The following is a 19,903-nucleotide window of genomic DNA, read 5'->3' as shown; positions in this document are numbered from 1 at the left end:
ATGGTGAAGTGTTGAGAGTACAACAATATTGTCGTGAAGGGTGTATATGGACTGAGTATGATAACCTGAGAACACGTGGACTGACGTTATGGCATGGTTCTTATCTTATTTATCACATTTGTGTTGGATCAAGCATTCATTTGTATATCTTATTCTATGGATGCGTTCAACCATGACTTCGTCCGATGATGCATCGGTGGTAGTTTGGGTTGCAAAAGGGTGGTGTGTTATAGAATTGTATGGCTCTTGTTGTTTTGGCAAGAGTTGAGTGGGATGTTGAATGAGCTCCTACATGTTGGTTGAATAACGATCATGTACCTATGGGCCCACCGGGTGCTGTTCGGGAGTCTTTATACCCGTGGTTGAATGATGGCAAGAACGGTGAAGAACCGTGAGCCTCTCATTCCAATGGTTGGATGAACTTCATGATCAGATTGGTTGTAGTATTCGTTTTGTGCATTATAGTGGTGTTCCTATTCATGAATTTGGGGTGGTAGGACAAGTGGATGATCGTTTACCATTAGGTATGTCCCTAGAATTTTAGGTTGATAAACTTCCAATTTTGTGAAGTATGACTTAGTTTAGTCACATATTCGAGTTTTTTCCCGGTTTTAGTAGTTTCTCTATGAGTGGGGTCGTATGGTCTCTCGAGTTTTCAATTTGGATGCATTAATGTTATGAAGTGGTTGGAGAGAGCATATGAATTATGTTAGTGCAGTTTCTAGAAATTCTAATCGAGTCAGATTTTGAGGATGAAATTCAGTTTAAGTGGGGGAACACCAAGTTCCAGGTGTATATTTCCTTTATGTATTTGGCATTTACGGACTTATATATGAAGTTTTGGTTGGCCACGACGTGGTGGGTGAAGGCACTACGACGTGGTCTCACCCATTGAGAAACACATGTTTTTGGTGCGTGTCACGACATGACAACGTATTAGCCATGATGTGGAAGTTGTTTTATGAAAAAACCCTAATTTTTGGAGTTTGTGCCCCTATTTAAGGGATGTGATGGTTAGGGTTTGCTCACCCTCAGCCTCCATCACTCCCACTTGACCTAGATCAAACCCTAGCCTTCATTGTTGAGTTATTGAAGATTTTTTGATGGGTTTTGGTGATATTGAAGAAGAAGTAGGTTTCCCTTGAGCAAAAATCCAGCAAGCAAGTTCCTTCACAACCTTGTAGGACATATTTTGGACCATTGTAAGTCCTCAAGTTCCAATCTTTATATGTTATACTTCTAGATCTAGGATTTTATGCATTTTTATGCATGTTTCGGAGAGTTTGAGTGGATGGATTCCATAAAATTGGTAACTTTATGGATCCTTGAGTTCCCTTTGAGGTTTAGTGTTCCAGATCTAAATAATGGTTGAGTTTTGGTTCCATTCATGAGGTTTTGACCTCGTTTTCACAATTTTGACCTAACCAAGTTAAAGACATACATTGGACATCCATGTCCATAAAATAAGGGTTTTTATGAATCTTATGGATGTCAAGAAGCTTTCTGGAAGATATGAGAGTGTGGCTTAATGGATTAAGGGTTTCAAACATTAAGTTGTCCAGAAGCCAGTGTTGTAAAACTCACCAAGTTGGCAGATTACTCGTCTGACTACTCCTTACTCGTCCCATTACTGATGCGAGTTAACGAATCCGAGTACTCCCCGACCAGCCCCAAACTGAAGCAAGCAATGTTGTAAAACTCGGCCAACTCGGTGATTAATATGTAGGCCTTGCGAGGTAGTCCAAGCATAGTGAAGGCTCATGTGTGCATGCCTTGTATGTGTATTGTTGTGTGGAGTATTTTGGAGGAACTCACTAAGCTTTGGCTTATAGTTGTGGATTTAAATATTTTTCAGGTACTTATCGGATTGCGAAGGTGGGACTGTACACACACATCAACAACTTTTTGATTCGATATTTCACATTGTTTTCCTAGCAACTCTTATTTTAAATAATGATTTATGAAAAAAATGGTTTGACTAGAATGTAAATTTATAAAAATGGATGTTTATTCTATAAAAATGAAACCTTTATATTGATATTTTGCGAAGTTATAATGTATATGTTTCTATGAATTTAATTCTTGGGAGAATCAACTTTTTTTGTTTAAAAATATCAATTTTTACGGAACTTTTTAAAGAATGAACATTTCTTCTGATGGGTTTTATAGAAAACAAAACTATACAATGTGGAAAACAATTAACAATTAATATGATACATGCATCCTATAAAACATTTATGGCATACACCTTGATAGTAACATACAATGAACAACTAATCCTAGCATAACCCTAGTGTAATTCGAAATTACCAAGTATAGAGTTACATACATTTTGATTTGTTGTAGTAAACAAATCACTTCAATCTCCTTGTAATGTAGGTCTTGGAAAGCTTATCACCAAAAGGATGGTGTCTCTAATGGCCCACACCCAAACCCTAGAACTAGAACACAATAGGAGAGAGGAAGGAGGAGATTTTCGGCCAGAGTATCTTCCAAGGAAGAGTATGCATGAAATTAGACATCCCTGGGGTCCTATTTATAGTGTGGATGAGAAAAGGAAAACCCTAGATTTGAATAATAAAATATCCATATTTTATTCTATTCAAGTGAATACATGAAGATAATATACACAACAATTTACATTCTCATAATTTCTAACTTGACACTACATTTTACTAGCTTGTCTCCTATCCTTCAATAAGCATAGCAAAGTCAAGTCCCAACTTCTTGAAGTAGCTAAACTTCATGCTTATAGATGTAGTTCTTTTATTCTTGCACCCGCAAATGCAATTTTACAAAGAACTATTAAGAAATAAAATTTCAACCTCCTTTACTTGCAGTACTGAACACATACTTGGGATAATGATAATAATGTGTTCCAATCTTTAAATATTAAGTTTCCACATTGAATTCAACATCTAATCTTACATTAGATGGGAATTGGTATCTCAATATAAAAGATTTTAAATGGACTTTAAACACATCCCAACAGCCGTCTTGTGTACAATATCTCTTGCTAACCCTTTAGTTAGATGATCATCCAATTTTAACTAAGTTCTCACAAACTCAACAGATATCACATCAGTCATGATGAGCTCACAAATCTTGTTATGTCTAACACCTAAGTGTCTAGACTTCCTATTATACACTTGACTATAATCCTTAGCAAAAGTTGCATTACTATCATACCTAATAGAAATGGTAGATATCAGTTTGCGCCATAATGGAATTTCATATATCAAATTCCTTAGCCACTCAACTTCTTTACTAGTAGCAGATAAAGCTACAAACTCAAATTCCATGGTTGAATTGGTAATACATGTATGTTTCTTGGATGCCCAAGAAATGGCTCCTCCTCCAAGAAGAAACACCCAACCATTTGTAGAGGGGTGATCCTCTAAGTTGTTAATCCAGCTGACATCAGAATATCTTTCCAAAACAAAAGGATATCCACTATAAGTTAAACTGTAATTCATGGTCCCATTCAAATACTTAAATACTCTACTCAAGCTATCCGATGATGTGAACTAGGATTACTAGTATATCTACTAAGTCTTCCCACAACATACGTTATATCAGGCCTAATGCTAATCATGGCATATATCAGACAACCAATAGCCCTTGAGTATTCAAGTTGAGACACTTGAGATCATTTATTTGGTAGAAGCTTCAAACTAGAATCTAAAGGCGTGCTAACAGGAGAACACTTCTCAAAGTTAAAACTTTTTCAAAATTTTCTCAATATAATGAGATTGAGAAATTGAAATCCCATTGTTTCCTTGTTTAACTCTTATACCAAGAATTACCTCTGCCTCTCCCAAGTCTTTCATTTCAAAACTAGATGATAAGAATTTCTTGGTTATGTTAACTTCTTCCAATTCCGTACCAAAAATCAACATATCATCCACATATAAACAAATTATAACTCCTTTACCAGAAGCATCAAATTTGTTATATACACACTTGTCAGCTTGATATAATGCAAAACCATTAGACAAGACAACATCATTAAACTTTTGATATCATTGTTTTGGTGCTTGTTTCAAACCACATTATGATTTCTTCAACCTGCACACTTTGTGTTCATTTTCAGGCATTACAAACCATTGAGGTTGTTTCATGTATATTTCCTCATCCAAGTCACCATTCAAGAATGCAATTTTCACATCCATTTGGTGAATCATAAGATTTTAATCTGATAGTGGAAATTCTGGCAATAGGAGCATAAGTATCAAAGAAATCAGTCCCTTCCTTTTCCTAAAACCTTGAATAACCAACCTAACTTTATACTTATCAATTGAGTCATCCACTTTTATCTTCATTTTTAGGATCCATTTACACTCTAATGTCTTGCAACCAGGAGGTAAATCAGACAATACCTAAATATTGTTATAAATGATAGAATCAATCTCATCATGAATTGTCTCTTTCTAAAAATTAACATCTCTAGAAGCCATAGGTGTTACATTGTACACTGTCACTCGTCTATAAGGTTTTAGGCTTTTAGCTAATTGTTCTTCTTCCTCATTAAAATGTAAAATTGATTGTTAATCAACATATCATGCGTTGTTTGAAAATATATAAAATTGGGACTTTAATCCATTTTAATGATTTGTGTCGCATTAAGATTCCAATTTTGACATAAAAATGATGTACTCCAAGTGACAGACGAGTCATTTTCTTATATTGTAAATTTGTCATAATTAGAAAAGGAAACCTTTTCCTTTCTTTAAATAAATAAATAAAATATAAGAACGTGCAGTATATTGGTGCATGAATAACATGGTTGTTTAATGATGAAGTTTGTAGGTAAAAATAACGATTTTTTTTGTTAGATTTATTTTCGGATGTTTTTTTTTTCTGGAAAAATTTGGCTTTGAAATATTTATTTATGTTATACTTTTAATCAAATGAGAAATACAATTATGGAAGCATTGATTCTCAAATTTAAGTTTAGTGATGATTTTTCTTGTTTAATTTATACGTGTTTTTACGAAAGATGTAAATCCACCTTGAAATTTTATATTATAGCAATTATATATTTTGAAAACTAAATCGATACAGTTACAAACGACTTTGTATGTTTTTTACCCACGTTAGATGGTCACCCCATCGAACCCACGGGTCATACTAAAAAGATACATTTTGGATGTTTAGTTGTAGGTCTTGGGTGTTTCCTATCCTAACATCACCAACCTTTTAAATAATTAGGAATGATTAAAAGGCGTATTTGAATCAATATTCTTCAAAAGTATATATATAAAAACTTATATTAAAATAATTTGAAAAACATTATGACATATATTAAAATATATTTAAAGTAAGACAACTCTCGGGTGTTGGGTAAAGGAGGACAAAATTGGATTAAAATTCAATTTTTATTATAATATGTGATATTAATGAAAATAAAAGTGGACATAGCACGCTACCCCTTAAAATTACAACCTGGCTCTAAACTTATATTTATTGTACACCACATGCCTCTTTCTCCTCCAGTTCCAACTCACCTACATTTTAAATTTTATTTTTTAGTACCCAAGTTATGTTGAGGAATTATTATATTAATATACAATTTTTTAGGATTTAAAGTGTGACGAGCTTTAGAAATATACCGGTTGAGATGTTGAATAACGGCTTTAAAATTTTGTTGACATGTTGTTCAAGTATGATTGTGACATAAGTAATTCAAGTAGGAGTGTTCGTAATATTTTGTCTTGGAAGAGAAATGATTATGAACTATCGGACCAAGCTGGTATTGATCAACGGCAAATATACACATATATTAGGAATTACCTCTTTAATTGGTATCAGAGCGGACTTATTCAGAATCTTTGTGTTCCTGCTGTGAATCTCTGTGAGCCCTCCTGCTACAGAAGAAACTCGTGAGGAGAATCTGTGCAGCAAGTGAAACCTGCGATAGTTTCTGTGAAGGAGAAGGAGAACTCGTGAAGGCGAACCTCGTGTGAAGAAATTGTTCAGAGTTATCGTGTGGAGAGGAATCGCTATTGTTCGATTTCTCGTGTTGAGAATCTGAACAACAAGAAGCATCACGAAAGCAATAAAACCTGCGACACACGAAGTGAAACTGCGGGTTCTTAACCTGCTACAAATCGTAGAACGTCTTTTGCCCTAAAGAAGAAATACAAACGTGTGTGTGTGTTTTTTTTTTTTTTTTTTTTTTTTTTTTTTTTTTTGCATAAACTCGCAAACTTTATTATTGAAGAAAACTATCTCAAAAACTCCAATCTTTATTACAGGATCCTATCTAATTATATACTACACAAAACACAATAGAATATAACTAGGATTTTGTTATAGGAACATCTATACTTTCCTAATATACGTTTCCTTATGACTCAAGGACTCTAGAACTTGGACAACACTCCAAGTAACTATGATCTGGACCAAACACGCATAACTCGCCACATTAGACTCAGATATTCACCAACAGTCTATAGTTTCATGATTACGGCTGACCTCCAAACTTTTAAATTGATAGCTTTATGTTCATATAAGGCGGACCTCCAAACTTTTACCAAATCAAAAGTTATTATAGTTTGAAGTTGAGTTTCTCTTTGTCCTTTTTATCCTTATCCAATTTATCCATAATATATTAATATCTTGCTCAACATTGCATTTTGTTTGAGATTAAACTTCTAGACCAGCTAAAAATAATAAAAAAAATCTAAATTAAAAAGCTGAGTTAATTACTTGCAAGTTATTCGTCGGATCTCAAAAAGAATCAAAGAATGTTTTGATATGGTTGTAACTTGTATATACATATTTATGAGTGATTTGGAGCTTTCGGAATGAATGAACTTTGGCACGAAAAAACCAATAAAAGATTGTATCATTGATAAAATTGTTTGCATTCCTTTTCATGGAATGTTTATAAAACTTAATTGGTTTGGTTAGTTACAAAACTCAATCATCACAATTTTTCCTTTACAATGCTTTTTTCCTAACATATGGCCACTTAATGATATCTTCTTGTGTTTAAAAAAACTTGCAAATATTCTATTTACTTATTAATTATTCGCACAACTATAAAAATAATGCAATTACAATATTTGAAAGGGCATTTGGCTTGACAGTAAAGAATGATACTCTCAAATAAGAGGTCATAGATTCAAATCTCATTAGTAATGGATAAAATGAGTCCCCAAAAAGGTTAATCTCCTTGGAGCTCATGCCTTGGGAAATTACTATCAATGGCCAACTTACTTAAGTGTGACATCACATCTGATCCATCTTGTAGGCTTTGTGGTGATCCATTTGAATCTAAAACTCATATATTTCTTGACTCTTTAGTAACCTATGATGTTTGGGCATGGTTTTGTACGCCGGTGTCCATAACTCTTGATAACTTCTTCATCTTGGAAGTCTTTTCTTTCCTACATATTTTCTCTCTTAGAGAGAGTTTACAAGGTTGGAGTACCAAAGCCCATTGTTCTTTCTTTCATTTGGATCATTTGGGGTTTCGTTTTACGAAGGTGCACTCGACAAGGCAATATTTCACTTGGCATTAGCCACTAACATTCAATCGCTCTCATTCCTTTAGGTAAAAGTGTGTGCGAGGGGGGGGGGGGTTGTTGGAATCCTAAGTCGAGTAGGACTTGGAGACCAAGTAATAGCAACCTAGTTTTTAGGAATTCATAAACAAGTCGGTTTCTAGTTTCCTAATTGTAATCTAATTACAAGTCGGTAGTTAGGAGTATATATATACATGGTTTTAGGTCGAGTTATGATCATTGGAAAACATTGTAAACATCGTGAGTTTTGAGAGAGTTTCTCATATAATCAAAGAGTTGTTTTGATTAAAACAATCGTGTTTACATATTCCAATCTTTAATTGGTATCAGAGTGAGGTGAAGACGGTGCCGGTTTGAGAGTCGGTTTCAAGAATACCATAGCCTTTCGTTGTGGGGCAGACGCAGCGGGAACCGGGTTTGCTTTAAGGGTGTGTGGATTGTTTTTGATTACGAGTTGAAGCATCTCAACAGCAACCTCACTTTTTCTTGATCAGACTGGTTCTAATGTAGAGAGAGACCAACCGGAGACGCAAAATAAATGGACGAGAAGACGTCAAAGCGGATGGCTTTGATTCGGTTCGTTTTGCGGGTGACGGAAGACGGTAAATGTGGTCGTGACCTTGTCTTGTTGAAAAGTGCTCTCAGAACAAACTTGATTAAAGAGGTCGGGGTGGTGAAAAGAGATAATAGGATGTTTATCGAGGTTGAAGAATTCTCTAGAAGGACTTAGAGATTCGGGGGTGATTGTTGGAATCCTAAGTCGAGTAGGACTTGGAGACCAAGTAATAGCAACCTAGTTTTTAGGAATTCATAAACAAGTCGGTTTCTAGTTTCCTAATTGTAATCTAATTACAAGTCGGTAGTTAGGAGTATATATATATATATACATGGTTTTAGGTCGAGTTATGATCATTGGAAAACATTGTAAACATCGTGAGTTTTGAGAGAGTTTCTCATATAATCAAAGAGTTATTTTGATTAAAACAATCGTGTTTACATATTCCAATCTTTAGGGGGGGGGGGGGGGGGGGATCTCAATTGTAGTTTGATAGATTGGTGCTCTAATAAGCTCAATACAATTAATTAGTCTATGTAACAGTTTTTAGTTCAATATTAGTTTCTTCTTTAAAAATTCCGACATTTAAAAAAAATAGGAGAACCATTATCAGTCAATTCCAAACCCATTTTTCAGCCCATTCAACATGATTACACCGCCTATTTCATGATTTAGCATGTTACACTTTCGAAGTTTATAGTTATTTTTGGAGAAAAAAACTCATAAGAATTATCAAATTTTGTTTTTTCTCTTGCTCTAACTAATATAGATATTTAATGTATTAGTACACATGATTACAATTATGTAGATATAATATACTTTTTGAACTCAAATGAGTTAGTAAGTTATAGACATTAGGATACACTTTAACCGATTTTTAAGTTGTTAGAACAATTTGACATATTTTTAAGATTTGATCCTATGAAGAAGGTGGATTACATTCGAAATAATGTTTTTTTAATAATCATAGAGCTAAAATGAATAGTTTAGAGTAGTCGATAATTTTTGATTTTCGATCCTATGGATTTTTTATATTGTTTCTGGTTCTAATGTCTTGTTAGCTCTTCTATACAAATACATTTATTTACTTCTCAGATTATGTATACTTCTTTTATGTTCATCAAGACGGATCGTGTTTGCTTTCATCTCATATCACGTATTCATATATACCTAAATATTAAATAATTAATTGGTAATAATACGTTAATAGCAAGATTATAAATACGAAACATTAATTTATGGACAAGTGGTATACTCGAGAAAGGTTTAGACAATAGACCATATATCAAACACTCCTCTCCATGCCTAAATGTTTACATGACAATCTCCTCTACTCCCACGCCACTTTGTCCAAAGTGCTTTTTCATTTATATTTATTTAAGATAAAATAAATAAATATGGTATTATATGTTTATGTTACATAAAACGATTTTTTTTTATATTATTATATTCAAAGTTCAAACTAGTTATCTTATTTTTGTTTGATTTTTATTGTGAGTAGAGGAAGTGGGAGATCCCAATAAATCAAACATTGAGTTATGTGCAAAATATATAGAGTTGCTATGAAGGGAAGGGATCATTGGCTTCTTTCATGAATCAATCTGTACTTCCCCTTGAACAATTACCCTTTGGTCTCTGGTTGACCAACCAATCATTCATTCTTTGAATTAAAATATATAAATCATAAAATAAAGTAAAAAGTTAATAACATCTCTACGCAACAAATTATAAATGAAGTAAAATATTTACCAATTTATATGGACGTGTTTCTCTTCTTTTTGAAAAAAAAATCAATCTTATTGCATAAATTTATAAAGTAGTAAAGTTGAAATACTAATACATTGATTGGTAAAAATCCATTTGGCCACACTACTTGGTAAAAACATGTAACTTGGTTGCCAAAAAGGTCATGAAAATGAAAGAGATATGATGTATCTAAACCAACAGTTTTTTTTATTTTACATAAAAAGATTAAAAGAAATGTATTGTTTATAGTTTTCACCTTGCTTCATATCTCTTGTATGAGATGGATATGTAAAATACGGGTGTCGTACATACACTATTATAGTTTTCGGATCTGAATTGACATAGAATGAAAACAATGAAAACAAAGACGGTTTAACACATAATTTGAAATAAATTTGGGTTGTGATGACTTGGTAAAACATGTGAAAGATATGATGGATAAACTGTTGACCTATGTTCAAATCATGATAATATTTTGCCCTTATGGCCATGGATTTTCGTCTATAGTGACTCAAAGACATGATGCATAGCCTCATGTTTGCAACGAACAATTAGTCGGTGGGCGAAAGTTGGCTCGAAACCTTCGCAAGGGAAGTTCCATTTCCAAAAAAATTGAAATAAAATTATGTTATTATTGTCTTTAGTAAGTTTGAGCAAAAAATCAAAATTAAATCCTAATCAATTTCTTTACCTAAAATAGACGATGATTCGTAAATTCATCGTGATATGCATCAAAACATAATACAACAAGGGAATTGATTCGTACACAATAGTTTCTCCATACATAATAATTTATATTTTAAAATTTTGTATTATACAATCTTATAAACCATAAATTATTATGTATAAAAAAAATTGTTATGTAGGGATTACTTCCCATAAAATAGAGACTTGTCAATGTAAAAATTGTTATGAATTATTATTTAGTGAATAACTATTAGATTCCCCGTATGCCCCCATCACTCTTTATAATTAGTGAGCATTATAACAAACATTATTATGAGTTTTATGACTGTAGTTATGCACCACTACAATAAGCATTCATAACATACATCACATTTTATCTTCTTTGTCTAGTATAAATAGTGAGTATTATGTATTGTAAAGTTTAGTTTTTTTTACCACAAGTATTGAAATAAAGATCTTTACGGTCTTTTTTTCTACTATATTCTTTAACTTAGCTTCATATTTTATAACACGTTATCAGTACCTCTACTATAGAGCTCTAACTCATTATCGCTCTTGTCATTTTCAGGTATGTATTTTTTTTATAAGTTCACATGTACAATGCTTACAACTTATTTTATGGAATTTCTTAACTAATAATTCCTTAACATACAAGTCTTTATTTTGATTAGTATTTTACTATGGAAAACCATGCTAGAGAAAACTTTCTCTACTTTTCATGCCACTAACATGCTCTTATATCAGCAATAACTTGAGAGAATTTTTTTTCTTTTTTCTTTTTTTTTAGTTTATGAATTAATCTCAAGTCTTCTTGTGGCTGAACATAACAATGAATTATTGATGACAAATCACCAATCACACCTGACCGGTTCTAGTTCATTCTCTGAAGTGAATGCAACAACATCATACAATCATAATAGTCATGGGTCTAACCGAGGTCATGAAGGTTGTCATAATTATCGTAACAACAATAACAAGATTGCAAGTAAGCATAAGAAGTTGGAAAATAACAAAAACCCACATCCTAATGATAAAATTGGTCAAGGCAAATGGAAAGTTGAAAATATCTGTCACCGATGTGGAAAGATCAGTCATTGTTCTCGTACATGCCGCTCTCTAAAGTATTTCATTGATCTTTATCAAGCAACTCTAAAATCTAAAGAAAAATTAAAATATCGAAATAAATTTTATTCAAAATGATTTTCACAAAGATTATCCATAAATGACACATTTTGATGTTGTCGGTTTTCTTTTCTACCCAAAAGGGACAAGTGGTGTTATATATGGTGATGGAAGAATAATATGTAGTTTTGTTTCATGTCATTTATTATGTTTTTTTGTCATATTTGTTTCATGAGAAATGATGTCATCACAATCTTCTCAAAGTAATAAAATATGACTTTATTTCTCTAATTCGAATGTTTCTTATGTTTTATTTATTTATTGAGAGAAATATGGATATTCGCAAAATAAATGAGGAAAATATGTCTTGAAAATAATTCAACAACACATAACATCTTTAATAATGAAAAATATTTTGTTTACTTATCATTTGAAGAAACAAATGTTCATATAATAATAGGTGGTGCAAAAATGATTAAAGGATCCGGAAGAGCGGATATAGTATTACCACAAGGGACAATAATTACAATTGGTAAATGCACTATTTTCATCCAAATCACCAAGAAATTTAGTAAGTTTTAAGGATATTCGGTCTAACGTATATCATGTTGAAACAACTAATAACATTAATAAAGCGTATCTCGATATTATAAAATTGATATCAAGTAAGAAAAGTCTTTTGGAAAAATTATCCGTATTGTCATCCGGATTATATTATACAAATATTAGAATGATTGAATCGCATGCTATTGAAAATAAAATGTATGATAACACCTTCAAAGTTTGGCATGATTGGTTGGGCTATCCCAGATCAATTATGATGTGTGGAATAATTGAAACGTCAAGTGGTCATTCCTTGAATAACCAAAAGATTTTTCAAGATAATGAATTGTATTATGCTCTCAAGCAAAAATTAATTTCTTATCCATCATAGAAGAAAGTTGGGTATGAAAATCGTAGTTTCTTAGAAAGAATTCAAGGGGATATATGTGGACCATTTCAGCCATCATTTGGACCATTTAGATATTTCATGATTTCAATTGATACATCAACTAGATGGCCACACGTGTACTTGTTGTCTAGTCATAATCTCGCTTTTGCAAGACTACTTGCACAAATAATCCGCCTAAGGTTACATTTTCCCAATTACATAATTAAGAAAATTCAACCTGAAAATGACAGAGAATTTACATTACAAGCTTTTAATGAATATTGCATGTCGATTGGGATAACTATTGAACATCCTGTTACACATGTTCATATACAAAATGGTTTAGCTGAGTCATTAATCAAACATCTTCAATTAATTGCAAGACCATTACTAATGCATTACAAACTTCCTATATCGACATGGTGACATGAAATTTTACATTCATCATCACTTATACGCATCACACCAAGTAGTTATCATAAGTTATCCCCTATTCAACTGGTTTGTTGTCAGGAACAAAATATTTCTCATCTGAGGATGTTTGGATGTACAATTTTTGTACCAATTTCTCCACCTCACCGCACAAAAATGGGTTCTCAAAGAAGGATGTGAATTTATGTTAGATATGAATCTCCATCTATAGTAAAATATTTAGAACCATCAACTGAAGATTTATTTACAGCTAGATTGACGATTGTCATTTTGATGAATCAGTTTTTCCAACATTAGGGGGAGAACAAAGAAGCCGGAAAATAAAATCTCTTGGAATGAATTATCACTTTTAGTTTTAGATCCTTGTTCAAGTCAAACTTGAAGTGAAAAAGATAATTCACTTACAAAATGTAGCAAATCAATTGTCAAATTCATTTACTGACCTTAAGTGAATAACAAAGTCTCATGTACTTGTTGTAAATGCTCTAATAAGAATTGATATCACAAGAGGAAAAAATGCAACTATAAATGAATCTAAGGCACGCTTGAAGCGTGGAACACCAACCGGTTCCAAAGATAAAAATCCTCGAAAATAAAAAGGAGCAACTATAATTCATAATCCAAAAGAGAACAAAATCTTTTGAAAAGATTAGTGAAGCTCTAGAAGAGCCCAATGACATAACAAAAGAAACTGGGGTACCTAAAAATTATGAAAATGAAGAGATCTCAATAAATTATGTCATGACAGAAATAAGATGGAATCGAAATAAGATAGATGCCGACGAGAATTTTTCATATCATGTTGCATGTGAGATTATGGAGGAAAATGATGATATTGAACCTAAATCTATGGAGGAATGTAGGAATATAAAATATTGGCAAAAATGGAAAGATTGACTCAATAAAGAGCTTAATTCTCTTATTCAACGAAAAGTTTTTGGACCTGTAGTCCGTACACCAAATGGAGTAAGATCAGTAGGACACAAATGGTATTTGTGCAAAAAAGAAATGAGAAAAAAGAGGTTGTGATATATAAAGAAAGACTTGTTGCACGAGGTTTTACCCAAAGGCCCAGAATTGATTATGAAGAAACTTACTCTCATGTGGCTGATGCAATTACATTCTGCTATCTAATAAGTCTGGCAACACATGCAAAATTGGAGATGCGTCTGATAGATATAGTTACCGCCAATTTATATGATTCACTAGAGAATAATATTTATATGAAATACAACCAGAAGGGTTTAAGGTGCCAGAAGCAGACACTTGTAGTTCCCGAGAAGTATATTCGGTAAAATTGAATAAATCCTTGTATTGGTTAAAGCAATCTGGTCATATGTGGTTCAATTGCTTAAGTACATTTTTGTTGAAATAAGGCTACAAAATGTTCCTATAAGCCCATGAATATTCATAAAAAGATCTGGATCAAAATTTTTTCATAATTGCTATTTACATAGATGATTTGAACATTAATGAAACTCCTGGAGAGTTGGAAAAGGCTACTTCCTGCATTGAATAAAAAGTTGAAATGAAAGATCCTGGTAAAACGAAATTTTGATTGGGTCTACAAATTGAGCACACTAAAATGGAATTTGTGTGCATCAATTCAGATATATGGAAAAGGTTCTTAAAAGGTTTTATATGGATAACTCAACTCCATTTAGTAACCTGATGGTGGTAAGGCACTTTGATGCCAAAAAGGGCCGATTTAGGTCATGTGAAAAACATGAAAAACTTCTTGGTTCCGAAGTACCATATCTTAGTGCTATTGATGCACTAATGTATCTTGCTAATAATACAAGACCCAATATATCTTTTTCTGTAAAATTATTAGCAAGATATAATTTTGTCCCAACAAGAAGATATTAGAATGGAGTCAAAAACATTATTTAGTACCATTGAGGTAAAGTGGATATGAGCTTATACTAATCAAATTCATCAAATACATAGTTAATTGGTTATGTAGATGTTGGATATTTATCTGATCCACACAAAGTTCGATCCCAAACAAGTTATTTATTCACTTATGGAGGTACATAAATTTCTTGATGTTCTATTAAACAAACTTTAGTTGGTTTTTCTAACCATGCATAGATTATAGCAACTCATGATGCAAGTCATGAATGTATTTAGTAAAGAAATTTAACTCATCACATTCGTGAGAATTTTGGTCTAACTTCTAACATGTATGTTTCAACCATATTTTATGTAGATAATATGGCTTGCATAGCCCAACTCAAGGAATGATTTATCAAATGAGACAGAACCAAACATACATCACCCAAGTTCTTTTTCATCCATGGTCTTTAAAAAGAGTACGCCATCGGTATCTGAAAAATTCAATCAAGTAACAACTTCCCATTTATTCACTAAAGCACTCCCTACATCCAAATTTGAAAAGATAGTACGAAACTTTGGCATGCGACTCTTTAAGGAAATCAAGTGATTTGATGATCAGGGGGAGTTGGAAACATATTATACTCTTTTTGTTAGCTATGTTTTTTCCTACTGGGTTTTCTTAGCAAGGTTTTTAATGAGACAATTGTTTCCAATATCTATTATTAATCATGTATTATTTTTCCTTAATAAATGATTTTTCCCATGAAGTTTTACCTATTAAGGTTTTAAGGAGGCATGATACAATCGCCATTCAAGAGGGGTGTTATGAATATTATTTAGTGAATGACTGTTTGATTCCCCGTATTCCTTCATCATTCTCAATAATTAGTGAGCATTATAACAAACATTATTATGAGTTTTATGAATATAATAATGCACTACTATAATGAGCATTCATAACATATATCACCTTTCATCTTCTTTTTCTGGTATAAATAGTAAATATGATGTATTGTAATGTTTGTTTTTTTTTTTTACCACAAATATTGAAATAAAGATCTTTACAATCTCATTTGCTACTTTGTTTTTTTTAACTTTGCTTCATATTTTATAACAAAAATTAGAACCTCAAAGGAATTTGAGCACAATGGTTGGGCTTGGGCCTAATCATAAAAAGGTTTGACTTATGTGACTTGGTTGGTCCAATCATAATGATTAACAATGGTGATGGGTTGCTTATTTTCTTTAGCATGTCCGGTTAAGGCCCAATTATAAATCTTAGTTTTGGGCAAACTCAAAGCGATTAAAGCCTTAAAGGCGTAAAGCCCAAAATTTAAGAGCATCTATAAAAAAACGCACTTATTTATTTTTCTATATAGCTCAAAACGTTATCCCAATTTTAAATTTGCACTAGCTCCCAAGCCCAAAATAAGCCTATAACCATGGCATGTTTATAAGTTTTAATCAATATCATCCAGTCATGCATTGCACTCTCATCAATCATCATAGTAGCAGATATTTATGGTTAATCATAGTAGAAAGAACAGTTTTAAAGCTTAAAACTAAATTAAACAAACTAACGATCTGAAATTAGACATTATTCGAACTCAAACATGTACAGTTTTCTCCTCAAATTTTAACAAAAAATTACAGAAATTTGTGTCACCACCATTGATGAACCAGAACACCTTTCTCCCTCAATGAACTAAACAATTCCATACATTCATTGTACTCATTTTGATACTTGGAACTCCTTTCTCCTTTACAGCATCTTCTCCATCGATTATAATGGCATTCAAGAAACATTTCATCTATCAAACAAATGGCCCCAGTTTCCACCATTTTCCGAATTATATCAAACTCTGTTCCTTCGATATCCATCTTCACCACCACGAAATCTTTCTCTGTAAAACTGTTCTTCACCCAATTCGCGAAATCAAACCCTTGAATCTTATTCAAATCCCCTAAGAAACTGGTTGAAGTTTGGGCGGATTGAGCTCGACCCATCCCTCTTCCTTTATCTTCGTTTTTGATGTTTGGTTGGCGGTTGATCTCAAAGAACAATGACTCGTTTCGTACCCAAGCTGCGTATGGCAAAAGGGTTATCTTTTTCTTGGATTTGTATTCTTGATGGAATCGTTTGTCTGATTCAACTGCGAAAATTTTGAAGGGTTTGTTCTGTTTTGGGTAAAGTTTCTTGAACCAGCTTCCGATGCTTGATCCATAGTTTCTAGCTCCGACGTCGATGTAGATGTATCGTGTTTTGAAGCTAATGTCCGCCATTGATGGAAGGTATTTGATGTTCTTGAGGTTTCTTTTCAAAGAAATCCATGGCTTCATTGGTTCTTCAGCTATCAATGGCTCAGAATTTTGAATTAATTCCTTTTTATACGCTGGAACAGAGCAACTTCCGGCGAGGTTTCTCCGTCGCCGGAGAATCCCGTTTTGTTTCTTCAAAATAACTTCACGAATTCGTGGAATAGACCAATGTTGAACGGGTACTTCGCGTGATCGGATCAATTTAAACGAATCGAACAAATCCAACAAAGAATTTAAACTGTAGGAGTCTTTGGATTCCGTGTGAATGATGAGATACCCTTCTGGTTTCAAAGTTCTTGTCAATTCCGATGACAATTCGCCGGGATATGCGGAGCTGTCAAGACCCGAGTGTGCAGAGAACTGTAAATCAAAACTGTTGCTCATAAACGGGAACCGGACGTTTTTCTTGATTGCTTTGGAGTAGGCGATGCCAGCTTCTCTAAGGGCGGCAATGTATTGGGGAGATTCGGCTCCGATGGTGAGTGTTCTTGAGTCGACTGTAAGAATTCCGTCGGAGATTAAATCTTGAAAAATGGAGGAGTAGTATTTCACGAGCTGTTCATCTGTGTCGGCTTTCCAGGAGCTTTCGTGAGGGGTGGTCATGTTGGTGGTGGTGGTGGTGCTAGGGGCGGTGGTGATAATGAGGTAGACCGTTCTTGCAAGGACAATAAGAACGCCCGTGTATAGCGCTCGTATGAGAATCCGTTGCCGTCGTGCGGCGGTGTTCGTGGCCATAGAAACAGAAAATATTTGCAGGAAGAACGATGGGTTCGCCGGAGAAGAAATGGCAGTTGAAGAAAATTAAACGTAATTTGGAGGGAGAATTGGGTGTAAAGTCTTGAAACTGTGTGGGCCCATGACTTTCGTTTCAGATATTTATTCTTCGTAAATTGTTAAAGTGGTCCTTGAGTATTATTTTGTTTTATAGTTTTGGTCCCAAAATACTTTATCTTTCACTTTCATCCTAATTTAAGTTTTTTATAACATTTACGATCCTTATCTCAAAGTATTTAACCAAAATAGTTCATCTGCAAAATAAATCACCTATGATCTTTTCTAATAAACATTTGTTATTTATTTAAATTTATATGGCTAGTATATTAATTTATGCAACCCCACCCACCCCACCTCTCTTCTCATCTCTTGCTTGCTGTCACTATCCTGAATCCCTGAAAAGCCACTAGTGATGATGTTGGATTGTTTTGAAAACCAAAACATAATGTTCACTAATCTTCATCTTCAAAAGTTTCCAATCAACAAATTTATTTGTATTGTTTAATCCTATACTCAACCAACAAGTTCATTCATGTAGTTTTCCTACAAATCCATCTCCAAGATCAATATACATAAACATCAATATGACCATGAAGCATAGACAAAAGTGATCAATGAAGTTGTACCTTTGGCGTTGTTAAAAAATCAAAGCATAATTTGTTCAAGTTCGAACGTAATGAGATTTGATTTTTGTTTCATAATTTGAATTTTGTTGCACCATGGATCTATTTACATAGACGTTGGAAGGGGCTTAGAAATCACAAAAGGGGGTTCCAAAAATTCGTTGTCATGAAGGGTATCCGGGAGGAGAAGAGAGTGGTACTTGTATGGCAACATGAGTATTTTCATGCAGGAATGGAGCCGGGTGGGTCCAAAAGTAATATAACAATTTAACTTTTAAGTAAATAACAAACATCTTTAAAAAGATTAGAAAAAGTAATATAGTCATCTTTTTGGAAATAGGAAGATTACAAAAACTAAAGACCCAAATTTAAAAGAAAAAATAGAAAAGCGGAGACTAAAATTACAAAAGCACCTATACTCGATGGTGATTATATTTGTCGTTTACTTTTATCACCGCGTTGTCGAGTTCAACTTAACGAGAGAAAAAAAGGAAATGGGTAGAAATGAGAAGAAAATAAAAGAAATTGGTGTTCCTGAGTTTCATTAAATGAGGAAAGTGGGGGGAAATGAGAGGATCACTTTCCCTCCTAACTTTTCTTCCGATTTGAGAGGATTTGGAAAGAAAGAACAAAATAATTCATTTTCCTTTCAATTCTCTCCAACTCAGGAACATATAAAAGAAAATTTTGTTTTTTTTCCTTTCTCTTTTTTTCTCTCATGACTTTCTTTTCTATTCTCTTATTTTTTTTTTTTTTGTTAAACTCGGGACGTTAAAGTTGATTTCGGGATGTTAAAACTTAAAACTCCCGTGATTCATGTTATTTTACGAAATAACATCCTTTAATGATTTTATAGTTTTTTTTTAATAAAGGGTATATTAGTATTTATACAAATATACAATCACCCTAAAATTGGGCCAATAATGTGCTTTTGGGTATTTTGAAATTGGAACTATGCATTGGCGCATTGCAGCCTTAGGTCTTTTATTCACAGGCGGACAGGCCCAAAGTGTATTAATTTAACTAATCACCCTAAAAAATTTCTTATATTTATTTGACTAATTATCTTTAATTGATTAAAAAAATATACTTTCTGGATTTGGTATATCCTATATTAATCCTTAAGATTTATCTCGTTATTAAGAAATACTTTTATGTTTTTATGTTTATAAATCCACCAATAATATCTGCTTGAATTTGGTCTATCGTTATTTGTTATTGTTTGTGAGTATGCGTTCATTTAATTCTTTTATTGCATCGTAGGAAAGAAACTAACCAAAAAAATAAAAATGAGTATGGACGAATACGTGCAATTTATGTGGTTTGAAAGAGGCCGGGTTGG

The 19,903-nt window shown here is 33.0% G+C and overlaps 1 protein-coding gene across 1 annotated transcript; it reads right to left on the bottom strand.

The window, feature by feature from the left end:
• Positions 1 to 16,466: 16,466 nt before the first annotated feature.
• On the bottom strand, positions 16,467 to 17,995 carry LOC145074076 (uncharacterized). The gene has a single exon (XM_079020511.1). The coding sequence runs from the start codon at positions 17,897 to 17,899 to the stop codon at positions 16,508 to 16,510; it is 1,392 nt and encodes a 463-aa protein (XP_078876637.1). The 5' UTR covers positions 17,900 to 17,995; the 3' UTR covers positions 16,467 to 16,507.
• Between the last annotated feature and the right edge of the window lie 1,908 nt (positions 17,996 to 19,903).

This window comes from Lactuca serriola, chromosome 9 (assembly GCF_051521515.1).
Source record: "Lactuca serriola cultivar US96UC23 chromosome 9, Lser_US96UC23_V15, whole genome shotgun sequence".
In the NCBI taxonomy this organism is placed as follows: Eukaryota; Viridiplantae; Streptophyta; class Magnoliopsida; order Asterales; family Asteraceae; genus Lactuca; species Lactuca serriola.
The sequence above is the reverse complement of the archived record's forward strand: the minus strand, read 5'-3'. Positions and strand labels throughout refer to the sequence as shown.